At 38.6% G+C, this 16,774-nt stretch overlaps 1 protein-coding gene and 1 long non-coding RNA gene across 2 annotated transcripts in view; one reads left to right on the top strand and one right to left on the bottom strand.

Annotated features, from left to right (window-relative positions):
• DMD (dystrophin) overlaps positions 1–16,774 on the top strand; it is a 1,951,120-nt gene that overhangs the window by 665,823 nt on the left and 1,268,523 nt on the right. Inside the window, exon 19 of the mRNA XM_036016633.1 lies at positions 12,301–12,388. Within this exon, the coding sequence (XP_035872526.1) occupies positions 12,301–12,388 (88 nt within the window). The remainder of the gene's footprint in view (positions 1–12,300; positions 12,389–16,774) is intronic.
• LOC118498510 lies at positions 6,159–12,345 on the bottom strand. Its single transcript, XR_004900991.1, has 2 exons — positions 12,282–12,345; positions 6,159–7,309 (listed from the first exon to the last, which is right to left on the bottom strand). It is a non-coding gene; the product is annotated as an uncharacterized LOC118498510 (long non-coding RNA).

Raw genomic sequence — 16,774 nt, 5'->3', positions numbered from 1 at the left:
GCCTTCCCTGCCACTAATGTTTTATTCCTTTAGAAGTTTTCAGATCACTGCAGCCAGAGTGAACTTATTGAAACATAAGCATTACCCTGTTATGCCTCCGTGTATATGCATTTGGGGGGGGGGGGGGGAAGAGCCACTGCTACCCAGGAGCTGGCATGGCACTTTGGTTAGACCTTAGAGTTGCTAGATGCTGTTCTGGAGCTTCCAGCTAGTCTGTGATGCCTTGTTGTTGAGTATGAGTGCTGGCCCTAGACAAGACCACGTGATGATCTTGACAGATCAAGAGAGAAACATGACCACTTTGTAAGTCTCAATATAGACAAAAGTAATAACATTGTCCAAACCCCCCAAAATGACCAAATGCCCCCATCTTTATGGCAGATTATATTTCTTTACTAATCACAGCTTTATTCTCTCTATATTCTTCATGCTACCTATATAATTTGTTTAATTTTTAAAAGCTTTTTGCCCTGGCTGGTGTAGCTTAGTGGATTGAGCGTGGGCTGCGAACCAAAGCATCGCAGGTTCGATTCCCAGCCAGGGCACATGCCTGGGTTGCAGGCCAAGTCCCCAGTGGGGGCCATGTGAGAGGCAACCACACATTGATGTTTCTCTCTCTCTCTTTCTCCCTCCCTTCCCCTCTCTAAAAATAAATAAATAAAAAATCTTTAAAAAACAAATAAAAACTTTTTGAAGATTTTATTTATTTTTAGAAAGAGGGGAAGGAGGGAGAAAAAGAGGGAGAGAAACATCGATGTGTGGTTGCCTTTTGACTGCCCCCTACTGGGGACCTGGCCTGCAACCCAGATATGTGCCCTGACTGGCGAAGCTTTGGTTCATAGGCCGGCACTCAATCCACTGAGCCACACCAGGCAGGGTCATCTACATAATTTTTTAAAGATACCCAATCATTGGATTATTTCCACTTTCTTACAGCATCCAATGAAAGGCAAAGACCTGCTTCCTTGACCACCCCCATCACCTTACACAAGCTCAATAACCATAAACTCATTTTAACATCTTCTCAGAGACATAACCCGTGTAGTTTCCTGTTTCATGGCATCTCTTGTTGCAACAAGTAAGTCAATCTTACTTTACTGATCTGCAGGCCTGTTCCTGGTGGCCTTTGCTTAGAAGCCATTGACAAAGTCCTTGTCTCATGTGGCTTTCATAAAGACTGTCAGGCTTAATTATCCAAACTGAGTTTGGATTGTTATTCATTAGATTCTTGGTTTCTAGAAATTTGTAACTTGAACTTAATTTTTCTTTCTTTTTTAAAAAAGTATTATATTTTTTCCCATAACCGTTTAGTCCCTGTATACCTCCCTCCCTCCCAGCAAACACCATACTGTTGTCATGTCTATGAGTCCCTTTTCCTTCTTGCTCAGTCCCTCTGCCCCCTAACCCCCCCTATAGCTGTCACCCTGCTCTCTATCTGTGAGTCTTTCTCTACTTTGCTTGTTAGTTCACTTTGTTCATTAGATTCCACATATCAGTGAAATCAATGGTATCTGTCTTTCTCTGGCTGGCTTATTTCACTCAGCACAATGTTCTCCAGGCCTGTCCATACTGTCGCAAAGGGTAAGATTTCCTTCTTTTTCATGGCAGAGTAGTATTCCATTGTGCAGATGCCCCATAATTGTTTTATCTGCCCATCTACTAATGGATACGTGGGTTCTTCCCTATCTTGGTGATTGTAAATAATGCTGCAGTGAACACAGGCGTGCTTATGTTGTTTTGAATAAGTGTTTTGGATTGCTTGTAGCAATATTTTATCTGGTATATCTCCTCAGGTAGGAGAAACAAAAGAAAAAAATAAACAAATGGGAATACATCCAACTAAAAAGTTTTTGTATAGCAAAGGAGATCATCCACAAAATAAAAAGAGAACCCACAGAATGAGAGGGCATATTTGCTGCTACATCTGATAAAGGGGTAACATCCAAAATTTATAAAGAACTTATAAAACAACACCAAAAAACCAAGCAATCCAATTTAATAAATGGGCAAAGCACCTGAATAGACACTTCTCCAAAGAGGATGTACAGATGGCCAATAGATGTATGAGAAGATGCTCAATGTCACTAATCATCAGAGAAATGCAAATGAACACCACCATGATATACCACCTCATACCTGTCAGAATGTCCATCATCAACAAATCAACAAACAGCAAGTGCTGGCAAGGATGTAGAGAATGGGGAACCCTAGTGCACTGTTGGTGGGAATGCAGGCTGGTGCAGCCACTGTGGAAAGCAGTATGGAATTTCCTCAAAAAACTAAAAATGGATCTGCCTTTTGCCCCCGTGATCCCACTGCTGGAAATATAACCCAAAACACTAATTTGAAAGAACATAAGCATCCCTATGTTCTTTTTTTCTTTTTTTTTCATTTGGCTTAGTTTGATTTTACTATCCCAGTACCTACTATAATGCTTGGTACTTAACACAATTAGTGTTTGATTCCATGAATAAGTGATTATTTTTCCGTCTTGCAGGCTCATTTTAAGTCAAGGTCTGCTATCAATATGAAGGATTTAACAACTTCTAAATAAACATTTGAGTGAATAAATTACTTTTTCTGTCAAAGGGCAGAACTTTATTATAGAATGTTAAGTGAATAGAAAATTAATTGCTTCTAAATTCAGGGTAAGACTCTGGGGAATCTGGAACTTGCTTTCATATTAATTAGGGAAGATGCCATGAAAGGAAGAGGCTTTCAAGAGATGCCGATAAAAAACGAAGAGAGGTCATAGAGTGTTTTTAATCAACTTATTAAAGAATTAGTAAACTTCTCTCTGTATATTTTGCTCAAAAGTTATTTTAATTGTTTCCGCTTTTCTTTATATTGTTATGCAACTCAGTTGACTTTTATTTTGCACTTGAATTTATACACTTAAGAATTGATGATTTTCTCGTGACCTCTGAGAATTTTCAAGATGCCATCATGTATTTCAAAATGAACAATACAGTCCTTGTGGGATGGTTTGCTGATTCTTCTTGAGCTGCTATATTTTTTACTTGAAATTACACGTACTACATACCTCAGAATCTGAGCAGCAGCTTCTAAACACATAGGTATTGAATATATAGTGAGTAAAGTATTGAATATTCTGCATGCTAATATAAATAATTTCTTTTTTTAAAAAAGGTTTTATTTATTTTTAGAGAGAGGGAGAGAAACATCATTGTGTGGTTGTCTCTCGTGCGCCCCCTACTGGGGACCTGGCTGGCAGCCCAGGCATGTACCCTGACTGGGAATCAAACTGGCAACCCTTTGGTTCACAGGCAGGTGCTCAATCCACTGAGCCACACCAACCCTAATAAAAATAATTTCAAAATATATGTTGTGTTATAAACTATAGAAACCTTTAAGAGTGAAAATATTGTCTGCGTGCATGTAGACCCACACGTATATATTCAGTAAAACCGAGATAAACAGGGAAACACATACAGAAAAGCCGGATGAGCTCTGAGAAGAAAGAGCAGAGAAGGGTGACGATGTCTAGGTCAGACGTGCCTTCACGATCCAGGCGATTTCAAAGAGGTAGTTTTTGTTCTTGGTACTTGATGCCATAAGAAGCACATACCTGGCGAGAAAAGCATTGGCACCTGGCAGGAAAGGACTTCCTGTATAGTACTGAGGAATCAAATCTGACTCTAGAGATTTAACATGGAAGATGAAGGGTACAGAAGAAGTGGGTGTCATGGGTGAAGAACATGCAGATGACACCCTTGTCCTTGAAAGCCAAGGGAGACACTACTATCCATAAAGGTCAATGGAGAGAGAAAGGGAATGTGAATACGCAATAAATACGAATCAGACCCGTGGAAGAGGAAGAAAGACTGAAGATGCCGAAATCATTGAAAAGTACCTCTGACAAAAATAGCCCCTACATTTCTGAGACCAGTGCAGTGTTATTACACTGGTTCTCGAGTGCTCACCAAGCATTCCAGTGTGCAAGCGTAGCCAAAGATTTGGCACAATCTGTAAATGCTGGACCAACTTCATTAGGGTGCTTTAAAATATAATACTCCCTGCTAACCAAGTGGGAGTGCTTGTTTATCTGGTACTGGACCTGAGGAATCCTGGTGAGCACCATGGTCAAGGATCATTCCTTCGCCTTTTATTCAGGGGAGTTTATACTCCCTTGAAGTTTTTCCTATATGTTATTTTTTTTTCATTATTCTCTAACAAATGTTGTAAGCACCATGTTGGTTTTTCCCCACTTTCTTTTCTCTCCCTCCACCAAGGGAAGATTTGATTAAAGTTGACTCAATGAATTTTACATGGTACTATTGATTTTCTGTTTGGGTAATTATTACCGCTATCGAGACATCATGAAAGTCCTGTTTGATGTGCCCAACTCCTAAAGAAAGCTGCAGTTTCTAGAGGGCTGTTATTTAATCCAGCTTTGCTTTACTGAGCTTGCAGGACCCAACCTCATGGGCTGGTTCTGTGACCACTGTATGTAGTGCTGCCAAGATTGATCTTATATCATCCCTTTGTAGAGCATTTGAACTGTGAGCGGGGTGCGAGAGAGTATAATAATGCATATAGAGGCATTATGCTACAATAGATCTTACTTTATTATGCACCTACTGTGTACCAGGCACTGTTCTAGGCACTGGAGGTAGTGTGAGGAAATACATGAGCATACTGGACCTTATACAGATTATATTGCTGTGGGGAAGATGACCACTAAGCAAGATTAATATGTAAAACCTATAGAAGGTTATTGCTAAACGCCAACAACGAAAATAAAGGAGGAATGATAGCTAGCAAGTGTGTGTGTAGACAGAGTGCAAATCGCAGACCTGAGAAAGGGACATTTAAGTAAAAGATCTAAAGGCAGTGAGGCATTTATTACATAGATATGGGCGGCGGTAGGAGCATCTCAGGCAGAGGGAAGAGTAGATGCATAGTCCTAAGGCAGGAGCATGCCTGGAGTGTCAGAGAACCACAGAGAGTGTGGCTGGAGCTGAGTAATCATGCTGTTCCATAGCAGGAGAAGAGGTCAGACAGGTCAAGGTCAGGTGGGGCCATGGTTGGAACTGGGCTTTTCCTCAGAGAGAAGGGAAGTGATTGGAGCATTGAGCTGACCACTATCGCACCTAACTTCCTCTGCCTGTTGAGTTGAGACTGTATCATCAGGGAGCAAAGGGAGAAATAGAAATAGGAAGTAGTAGGTTATTTTGAAACCCCCAGACCCCTGAGAGGTGGTGAGGTTATTTGCCTACTGTTATAGCAGAGGAGCATGGTGCTCATCCTTTTCTGGGTGTGCTTTGAGGTTGGAGCCAATGGGATTTTCTGATGGCTTGAATGAGGGATTGGAGAGAAAGAGGAGAGACAGGAAGGATTCTAGGGTTTTGACCTGAACAAAGAGAAATACAGCTTGAGCCCTCGGACACTAAATTTAAGAGCTGAGATGAGGAGGAAACCAGCAAAGGAGATGGAAGAAAGGCCGTTTTTGAGGCAGGGAGAAAACTCTTTGTGCTTATAGTCTAGGAAGCCAAATCAAAGGATATTTCTAAGAAGTCCCCTCTGAGTCACGGTATGTTAAGTAAGCTGAGGCCTGAGCATCAGCCATTCAGTGTAGTAGCATGGAGGCCAATGGTGACGTAGAAAACAGCAGTTTGGATGGAGCTGAGTAAGGGACTAGGTGTGACAGGTAGTTTCTACCTGGCACGATAACCCTGTGGAAGGCCAGTTGTTCTTGGTGGCGCACGATTCGTGCAGGGGTGTCCAACCTTTTGGCGTGTCTGCACCACACTGGAAGAAGAAGAGTTGTCTTGGGGTACACATTAAATATACAGACACAAATGAAAATGAAAAAACCTAATAATGTTTTCCCTCTAAATTTTATTTATTTATTTTAGAGAGGGGAAGGGTGGGAGAAAGAGGGAGAGAAACATCCATGTGTGGTTGCTTCACAGGTGCCCCCTGCCGGGGACCTGGCCTGCAACCCAGGCATGTGCCCTGACTGGGATTGGAACCAGCGACCTATTGGTTCACAGGCTGGTGCTCAATCCACTGAGCCATACTAGCCGGGGCCAAAAAACCTCATAATGTTTTAAGTAAATGTATGATTTTGTCTTGGGCGGCATTCATACCCATTCTGGGCCGCCTGTGGCCCTGCAGGGTGCAGGTTGGATACCCCTACGGAGTAAAAGATAGGCCCTCCCTTTTCCAGAAGCATTTTTTTTTTACTTTTTTTCTGTAGTTTGATAGATATTTCAGGACATGAGAGAAGATGGGAGCATTAGGAATTGCTCATCTGACCTATTTGAAAACAGCATACATTTCTTCTGAGAACAAAGGCATATATGGTCAGTCCAGGGTAAAGGAGTCTCAGTGATGTTTTTAGTCAGCTTCTTCCATACTCTGTATACATGGGTTTTTTTTTGAAACTTCTCTCACATTTCTGTGAGCAAGGTACTCTCCTTAGCCTGGTGCCAGTTTAGCCCAACCTTCCTTTGAAGACTTCTGAGATCGCCTTTCATAGAACGTCCGTATGTGCTAGTTTGTCTGGGGCATTCTTGGTTTATGTCACTCCTTTTGTCACAGCGCAATATTTCCTAGCTTCCCATTTCACAATAAAAACTACCAATTTCGGGAGCAAATTATATAAACAGCCTCCTCCAATCCCCTCAGAATGCCTGGAGAGCAGGTATCTTTATTGTCATTTTAATAGAATCTATGGAGGCTCAGAAAGGTGGAATCTCTAAATGTCAAACCGGTGGTAAGCAGTGGAGGCAGAATTCCAACCAACTGAGAACACTGTGACTCCCAAACTCTTCTTTTCATTACCTTCTTGACTGTCTCCTTGCTACCCTACATCTTCTCATTTCAAATCGACCATCTATCGCTGTGTCTGAAATGAAATGTTTGGCGGACTCTTCCCTGTCTTTAAAGCGATGTTATGGAACGGAACTCAGCTAGCATCTAAACACTGACAACCATGTGCAGGCCGTTAAGTCCTTCCTAGGGTCTGTTCTCTATTCATGCACCAGTTACGAGTTTTGCATATAATATACATCAGACAATGGGACACAGTAATTGAGCTGTACACAGCATTGCCAGTGAGTCTACAGACTGTCAGTATCCATTCTAGGTGACCAGGCGTGCCTTCTGATTTGCTGTTCATGCTGCAGTACTGGTTAAGTATTTTGAATATTATCCCTGTTGACATTCAAACTGTCAGGTCACCTTTGCCAGGAGCTGTAGTCAGATGTGTTCAAATCTGTTTGATTAATTTCCATTGAACTACCACTAGAAGGAGCAGAGCATGTTTGAAAGAAAGCCGATCCTATAAATAGACGATCAGCGTTCTAATAGTGCCTCTAAAACTTGCTACTTCTAAGATTTTGGATACATGACAATCTTATTGCTGCTCGGTGTTCCCTCGTATAAAATAGGATAACATAATGCTGTTTTTTTCTAGCTGACAGAGTTATGGTGACACACGTCTGAAAAAATGTGTGCATAAACTGATTTGGTATACAGCATAAGGAACTGCATTTTTATCATGGTTAAGTCGATATTTTCAAATATCCACACACCTCTCTGCTATGTCACTTTCCTCTGTCACAGTGGGAGGGCAGTAGTACCTGCTTCACAGATTGCTGTTTTGTTGTGGCGATTATTATTGTTATTGTTTACACTAGAATTACCGGAATAACGTGGTTAACCAAACAAGATATTTAAGCTCAGATATTACCCTGATATATTCAGTGACGTTGCCTCTCTGTTAGTAATACAAATTGATTATTCCAGTAACTGCTTAGAATAAAGAGATTATGATCTTGATATTTAGAAGGCCATTAATAATTTCTTTTCATCACTTATGAAGACAATATGGTCTTCTCATTCTACTCTTTATATAATTTCTTATTAACAAAACTCAGTGTGGGTAAAATAGAAACCACTTTGCTAGGAAAGGATGAGTCTAAACTGTTTAATTCAAAGAACAACAGTTTTCATCATTGTTCTTTTTAAATATATTTTATTGATTATGCTATTACAGTTGTCCTATTCCCTACTTTTATTCCCCTCCACCCTGTACCCCACACCCACCTGCATTCCCCTCCCCCTAGTTCATGTCCATGGGTCGTACATACAAATTCTTTGGCTTCTCCATTTCCTATACTATTCTTAGCCTCCCCCTGTCTATTTTGTACTTACTATTTATGCTTCTTATTCCCTGTACCTCTTCCTTTTCCCCTGCTGATAACCCTCCAGGTGGTCTCCATTTCTGTGATTCTGTTCCTGTTCTAGTTGTTTGCTTAGTATGTTTTTGTTTTTTAGGTTTGGTTGTTGTTAGTTGTAAGTTTGTTGTCATTTAACTGTTCATAGTTTTTGATTTTCTTCTTTTCCTTAGATAAGTCCCTCTAACATTTCATATAAAAGGGCTTGGTGATGATGAACTCCTTTAACTTGACCTTATCTGAGAAGCACTTTATCTGCCTTTCCATTCTAAATGAAAGCTTTGCTGGATAGAGTCATCTTGGGTGCAGGTCCTTGCCTTCCATGACTTGGAATACTTCTTTCCAGCCCCTTCTTGCCTGCAAGGTTTTTTTTTTTTTTGTTTTTTTTTGTTTTGTTTTGTTTTGTTTTTAGAAATCAGCTGACAGTCTTATGGGAACTCCTTTGTAGGTAACTGTCTCTTTTTCACTTGCTGCTTTTAAGATTCTCTCCTTATGTTTAATCTTGGGTAATATAATTATGATGTGCCTTGGTGTGTGCTTCCTTGGGCTTGACTTTTTTGGGACTCTCCAAGTTTCCTGGACTTCCTAGAAGTCTATTTCCTTTGCCAGACTGGGAAAGTTCTCCCTCATTATGTTTTCAAATGAATTTTCAATTTCTTGCTCTTCCTCTTCTCCTTCTGGCACCCCTATGATTTGGTTGTTGGAATGTTTAAAGTTGTCCAAGAGGTTCCTAAGCCTTTCCTCATACTTTTGAATTCTTGTTTTTTCATTCTGTCCTGGTGAATGTTTATTTCTTCCTCCTGGTCCATACCGTTGACTCGAGTCCTGGTTTCCTCCCCATCACTGTTGGTTCCCTGTGCACTTTCCTTTATTTAACTTTTTCATAGCTTTTCCTCCTTCCTCTATTTTGCAACCATTCTCAGCCATTTCTGTGAGCATCCTGATTACCAGTGCTTTGAACTGTGCATCTGATAGGTTGGCTATCTTTTCATCACTTAGTTGTATTTTTTCTGGAGCTCTGATCTGGTATTTCATTTGGGCCATGGTTGCTTGTTTGGGCGTGCCTGTTGCGTACTAAGGGGCGGAGCCAAGGTGTTCTCCAGGACGGGGCAACCCACGTTGCTGCTTTATGACGCTGTACGTGGGGGAGGGGTTTGGGAGGGAACAGTGTTGCTTGCCCCTCTCTCTGATGGTTTTCAGTCACCTCCCCCGATACCCATAAGCAAATTGGGCCTTCCGGTGCTGATTTCCGGGTGGGTGGGTGGGTGGGTGGGTGTGAGCACATTCCTCCCGGTTTGTCTGCACGCGAATGTGGGACGGCCAGCCTCTGCCTCACCCACTCCAGTCCTCCAGCCGCCGCCATCTTGCCGTGCGTGCTCTCGGCCGCCCGTCTCCACCCCTCCTACCGGTCTGGAGGAATGTGTCTTCTTTCACCCCTTGTTTGTTGGGCTTCCATACAGTTTGATTTTCTCTGTCAGTTCTGGTTGTCTTTTTGTCTTTAAATGTGTTGTTGTCATTCTTTTGGTTGTGTGAGGAAGCACATTGTGTCTACCTCCGCCTCCATCTTGCCCGGAAGTCTCTCCCTTGTTCTTTCTGTTGCTTTGTCGTACCGTGTTTCTTCTCTTTTTTTCTCTCTCTTGTATTGTACTTATCTTTCTGTGATATCCTTCAAGTCCTGCTATAACTCTTGATAGTTGTGAATATTATATATTTAGCTAGAATGTGCTTATTTTTTCTAAAGTGCTTAAGAGTCCTTGAGAAATAGAATTGACCTTTGAAGGGAGAACAAATTTAAAGTATTAGAAAACACACCTGCCAATAAGCTGCTGCGGGCAGGCAATTTAGAAGACAAAAGTTGGGGGATGAGAAACTGTAAATTTGGTAGCTTTGCCTAGGTTCTTACCTTTAATAAGATTTTGTGGCTACTTTATTCTCGTGGATTTGTTAGCCCAGCTATCAATTTAGAACCCTCCGTGTTTGTCCACATGCTTGTGTAAACACTTTAATAACGTCTGTGTGAAAATGACTTTCAAGATAATCCAGAAGTTTCACCTGCTAATTGCTATGGGATCCAGGGTGCATGTAATCCCCAAATACCACAATGTGGGTGCTTTGAAATGCCAGAGCGGCATCCAAGGTATCGCTATGACTCTGTTACATTTGGAGTTTCCCCACTGATGAGAATGAACCTGAGTTTTCATTTGCTGCCCTTGGCATCACAGTGTAAAATGTATGTCTTCCAACTTAGTTGTAAATTCTGTAAAAGACACTATCATTTTATAGTGTCTTATTTCAGTTGACTTTCACTCTAAGTTTTAATTAGTATGTTTTTTGTGTATTACATTTTTCCCGATTGGATATATTCTATTGTCTATTGGTTCTTTTAGCTTCTGTACTCTCAACCTTGAATCTACTAATCCCAATTCATGAAACTCTGTTAAAAATAAGTTTTAACCTGGCTGGCGTAGCTCAGTGGATTGAGTGCGGGCTGCGAACCAAAGTATCACAGGTTCGATTCCCAGTCAGGGCACATGCCTGGGTTGCAGGCCACGGCCCCCAGCAACCGCACATTGATATCTCTCTCTCTCTCTCTCTCTCTCTCTCTCCCCCCCCCCCCGTCCTTCTCTAAAAAATAAATAAATAAAATCTTTTAAAAAAAAGTTTTAAAAGCCTATATTCAGTGGTGGCTATTACTTACATTGGAGAATCTTTTGAAATACTGAAAATGCTTGTTTGGTGTACTCTAGATGGTTGCTTATTACTCTGAAAGTATGCCTGATGTTGCCATATTATATCTGTATGTATGATTCTCTATTTCTCTACTTTCTGTCTTTAACTATGTACTTTTACATGGAGGCCACTATATTTGCACTGTAAAATCGACACCTGACACATTTGGCTTTTTTAATTTAAACAAATAAAATTAAATTTCAAGTTAATTTCCTCAATCATACTTGCCATGTTTCATGTGCTCAATATCCATGTGTGGCGAGTGGCAAGTGACTGGTGTATTGAACAGTGCACATATAGAATGCTTTCATTCCTGCAGAAAATTCTGTTGAACAGCACTCAGCAGAGTGTGCCTGTATGTATTATATGTTCTCCCATCTGCATGCACTCCAATATTACGCCTTGGAATATTTGTTTAAATGCATACCCATCTAAATAAATTCTTGAAAATCAGTCTGATGTAGAATAGCCTCTTGCTACAAACTCAAGTGAAATCTGTGGGTAACATTATTATTAATCGTAGAACTACTGATTTTACTAAATGTTGAATGCATTATAGCTTGCTTTTTCTGTGGGTACTTATGTTTTAGGACATATATATTGTTAGGCCCACATGTTTTTAATGACCATACTAGCATAGTTGTGAATCATGGTTTAAAATCTATGTCTTTGTAGAGACACAATTAATTAGCTAACTCAACGGTATCAAATACTAGTTTTGGTCAATTTCAATGTGTTTTTGTTCAACAGTTAACTTTGGTTGAGAGAAATGAACAAAGAAATTTTAAAAACTTTTTGAAACTAAATCCATTTTTCCTATAAATGGGAGTTCTTTGCCATTTTTAGAGAGACAAATTAACTCACTGTTTTGCTTTTGGATGAAAGTGCTTTTTTCTAAAGCAGTTAATGCTAGCATACTTTTCCCCACTGTATGTACTTACTGGAGTGTCTATTTAATGTTCATTACAGAGTATATACTTTTACTATGAAGAGTAATTTCAGTGGTATATATTTAAAAGACACATTCCATTTTAATTATCTGACACTTTTATCTTTTCATTGTTATGGTTTGTCTTTGTTGTTGTTTACTTACAGTCATCCATTGCAATGCCTCAGAAATTATTATGTAAACAAGAGTGATGATTAGAGACCTTTTAAAAATAGTAGCAATTCAGTGTGAAAATGGCTTGTGCTTTCATTGTTATTTTGATGCTTCTGGTGTCAAGAAACCAATCTTTAGATTCACATGATAACCGACAGAGTGAAATATCTTAAGGCTTGGAAGGACGAGTAGAAATTATAATTACTGTGTAGCCTATACAATCCTTGTACTAAAACACTCACCTTTGCTATCATGCTGCAGGCCATAGAGCGGGAAAAAGCCGAGAAGTTCAGAAAACTACAAGATGCCAGCCGATCAGCTCAGGCCCTGGTGGAACAGATGGTGAATGGTAATTACATGGAGTTGAATTAGATAATCTTCTTAGGGATTTGATAAACACATAGGTTCATATTTATCAGCTGAATTGTATCAGACAAGCACTTCCTGAATGCAAATTTAAAGTGAGCTTTTGAACTTTTTATTATTGTTTCTTAATGTTAAGGAAATTATTAGAGGAAATTCAGATTTGAGTCCAATGAAAGAAAATGGGATGTGATAGAATATTTTATCAATCTCTTGCAGAGAAATTAATTTTAATTCAAGTCCTGTTAGCATGTGTCCAAATAATGTAAGAGCACAAGGTTTGCAGAAATAATGGAAAATATAAGCAATCATATACCACATCTATATATAAAGTGATTATAATCTGATTGCAAATCATTCTGGCAATATATTTTTCCATACGGACATATTATGTAGAAAGTTTCATCAGCATGTTTGTTTGCTAGTAATACACTTGACATTTGTTATGTTGCTTTTAATTTTTTTCAGTCATTGAAAAAATGTCTCCTAAGGGGAACTTTCAAAAAACATTTTATCTTTTTTTGAATGAGGTGAAAGTACAAAGCTTGCAAAATATTGTCTTTCTTTTTAAGAACTGGTTAAAATTAATCTTTGCTAACAGTACCTTAACAGCTGTATGAACAACTATGTTATTAACATCAACTGTGAACAAAATTTCTTTGAATTGTAACTGCTCTACTACTGTGTTCATTTCCAGATATAAGTAATTTATGAAAATCAGGGGTAGTGCTTTTTCCAAACAAGAATTTTTTCATTTGTCAAAGGGTACCTTCACAAAACTATCATAACCAAGTGTAACAAGTGTTTTTGTCATGCACGTCAGCTTTTTCCAGAACTTGCCTGCATTCTAGGGTGTGTGTTCTATGTGTGAATTATTTTTGCCTTAATTGCCATGTTGGCATTCAAAAGTTTTGTGATCTTCCTAGGAAATCAATTCATTTTCTTTGTCTAATTAGCCCCAAGACTACATTTGGTTAAAAAAATACAATTGCACTACAAGTCAGTGCAAAATATCAAAAGGTTGGCACTTAGGTGCTTGTTTCTGGGTGGTTTAACTGATAAGTTTGACAGCAGAATATTCATGCTACATAAAATTATATGATGTAAATATTTTCTTTTAGCTGTTATATACTTTCCCCCTAGGACTCATATGATCACTTTTTTTATTTAATTAAGCAAAATATATATTTTTAAGTAGTCTCATTTTATAAGCAAATATCAAGCATCTCTTATGTCAGATCATCTGATAATAGTATACACTGAATTATTTTTAAAAATCCATTAAAATTTAGAAGGGAATGATTTTTTTTTTTGGTAATTGAACACCAGGATTAGAATGATCATATGATTAGTGATAATATCATTTTCTAGATTATTGCCCTCACAGCTCTAACTTGCTGAAGCATGAAGAAAAGCCAGGACATGTAGTAGGTTCTTAATAAATATTAATTGACTGCTTAAATTCTTTTTAGCAAAGCAAAATTAAGGAACTAATTGGGATGATTACATTGGTAATTTGGGTCAGAAAATAATGAATAATGCTTCTGAAGGAAAATACAAACTTGTGTAGAAAGCAAAGAGCGGTAAAGGATAGGGGCGTGGCTTGAGACATTGTTCACTGGTCAACTATATATTCATCAAAGTTTAAACTTACTTGTTATGCCAGTGGAGGTATGGTCTAACTGATCAGTGGTTAAACTCAAATTCAGACAACAACTAGAGCACAGCTCTGCTACTTCATTTAGTCAGACAATTTACATAACTACTAAATAGCAGACTCACACATTCCAACTTCTTTTTTCATTCTTTTATTTTTTAGTTCCTTTACAGAACCAGTTGTGTAGTATTTCATTTACATTTCCTATAGCTGTGTTATGCTGAGAAGGTGATTGCCACATTTTTTTTTATTTCATTTTGTAAAAAGGATACATATGACCTTTAAGGTTTAGTTTATATTTACTTCAATACAAAATAGTGGAGAATAATTATTCAAACTTATTCTGAATTGTTTTTATAAATAATGTTCTTGCACATACACATATACATATATATACACATAGCCTCTAATCAGTCAAGTATAACAAAAAACCCAGTTTAAAGAAAGTGTTTTCCTTTATTAATATAGAAATTACAGAAAGTAATACTATGAAAACATCCATGTGAAAACATACGTAAGAATAGCCCCATTTGCCCTTTATTTTAGCTGTAAAAAGGCTTCACCGCAATTTCCAGAGATACGATAATTGTCTAACAGGGTCAGCGATGTTCTCTGAATGGAGCTACACTTTCCATTGCTAATTGTAGTTTTCTGTGTGTTAATTAAGAGCCTGAAGACAATCACAGCAAGGAAATATTTAAATACCAGTGGTAATTATTAGTAAAAAGACCATCTCCAAACTGTCATCCCTTGAGTGTGAGATTATAGCGTTTAAGGTGGTACCGAAGAGTAAGTCTGCTAATGCTCATATTTAAATACCACAGACAGCTAACACACAGCAGAGAGCTCCTCTTCTATGTACTAGTAACTACTTAACTGCATTTTTCACATCTTGATTTAGAGCTCATTAAGTGCTTCAAAGGAATGAAGTCATTTGAGATCGGGCAACGAAATTTTGTCAGATGGGCAAGGTCAGGGATTAAAATGACTTTGGCTCCTCTCAAAGCCAAACACTTATTATCTTTGTTTTATATTATTGGGAAGGATTTTCAGTGGCAATTGCATATTCTAATGGGAAGAGATTCTGCAGCTGGTCTATGTATCCATGAGGCAAGGGAACAGTTACCATTTTCGATCCTCCAGCCCCTCCATTGTGAACGAGGAGCTTTCCACGGTTACGCTTATTCCTCTTCTCTTACTCTTTCCTGAGTTCTGGGCAATTTGATTTATGTCTCCTGTTTCTCCACGGGCCACAGGGGATAATAGTCTACCCAGAGGTCACGCTCAAATGTGGTTAATTATAGACACATTTTTCTTTAATCTCCAAAGGCAGAATCTCTCTGCGTGTACATGTGTGTGTGTGTTTGTGTGAAGGGAGGCAATTTTGATAGTCCCTGTTGTAGAAATGTGGTCACAAAAACAAATGGGTGTTGGAATCTGATTTTTTCTCTTACAATTCAATAACGTTTAGAAATACAGTGTAAAAAGGGTTATATTAGCAAAGTTATGTATTACATTTACTGTGGGTATGAATTTTACATAAACCTATTAATGTTTAAAGGATATTATTTTTTAAAAAACATGTAGCAATGATATAAAAGTGTGATCAAAGAAACCTCTGGAATTTAGTCTATAACACTCAGATCTTATTTTCATGGACTCTGAATAAATTAATGTTTTAGACTGTTACGCTGAATACCAAATGAACCTGTAGCGACCCTTAATATGCCACAAAAATCAGTGACTGTTTATATGCAACTTTAATTTAAGTTCTCACTCCAAGTATTCTTCTAATTCAAGAGCTATGAAAACAAAGGTTTGCATTATTCTACCCCGACTTCATGGCTAATGATGAATATACTTGATGAGGAATACTTCACTGTAAGTGGCAGCTCCGAAGTACTTGCGTGGAAGGTGGTGCACAATTAAAATTACTCCAACAGTCTGTTATGCACTGTACACAAGTAATAAAATTAATGGATGCACTTCAAGTAATGATCCATTTCCTCTGGGTGCAATCTATTTATTCATAGACTATTTCAGGGGTTGTTTAGAGTATGAGATGTGCAGGGATTATGATACATTAGCCCTGAGATTTTTAATGTGCTGCTCCGAAACAGTTTCTGTAAGTATTCTTCACAATACCTGGCGAGTGAGCATTTGTATTCTTCAGTAGCTAATGGAAAAATAAGAAAAACAGATGCTCAAATCATTGATTCTTAAAACCTGGGAGATATTTACACGTATAAACTGTCACAGAACTTAAAAATTTTCAGTTGAGTTGAGCATAATTTTTATGGAATGCACATCAGACGATGGTGGATAATACTACAATTATTTTCTCTGTAAGCATTTGAAACATTTGGTACCCTTATTTATTCTACAAAAGCTTTAAGAGACTTTTGTATACTATCACCAGTTCTCCTGGGTAATGGATGGCCATTCAGTTCATGAAGCTGAAGTAATGGCATTTTGAATTTTAGTTTAAGACATATACGGTAAGTAATGTGACATGTGACAGTGCTTTTGTTCCCTCCCCCAAAGTATTTTAAGCAAACTTGAACCAAGAGAGACTGTGCGTTTGTGTGTTTGGCTTTTTGCATCTGTGGATATTGCTCCCCGGATGCTCGTGTTTGTATGAAGTAAGCTATTGATTGGGTGTTGGGTGAGTTGACAAGTACCGTGCATCTCTTCTGCACCTACTCAGAGCTGAGA

This window comes from Phyllostomus discolor, chromosome X (genome assembly GCF_004126475.2).
Source record: "Phyllostomus discolor isolate MPI-MPIP mPhyDis1 chromosome X, mPhyDis1.pri.v3, whole genome shotgun sequence".
NCBI lineage: Eukaryota > Metazoa > Chordata > Mammalia > Chiroptera > Phyllostomidae > Phyllostomus > Phyllostomus discolor.
Note: the sequence above shows the minus strand (reverse complement) of the source record. Positions and strands in the feature narration are given on the sequence as shown.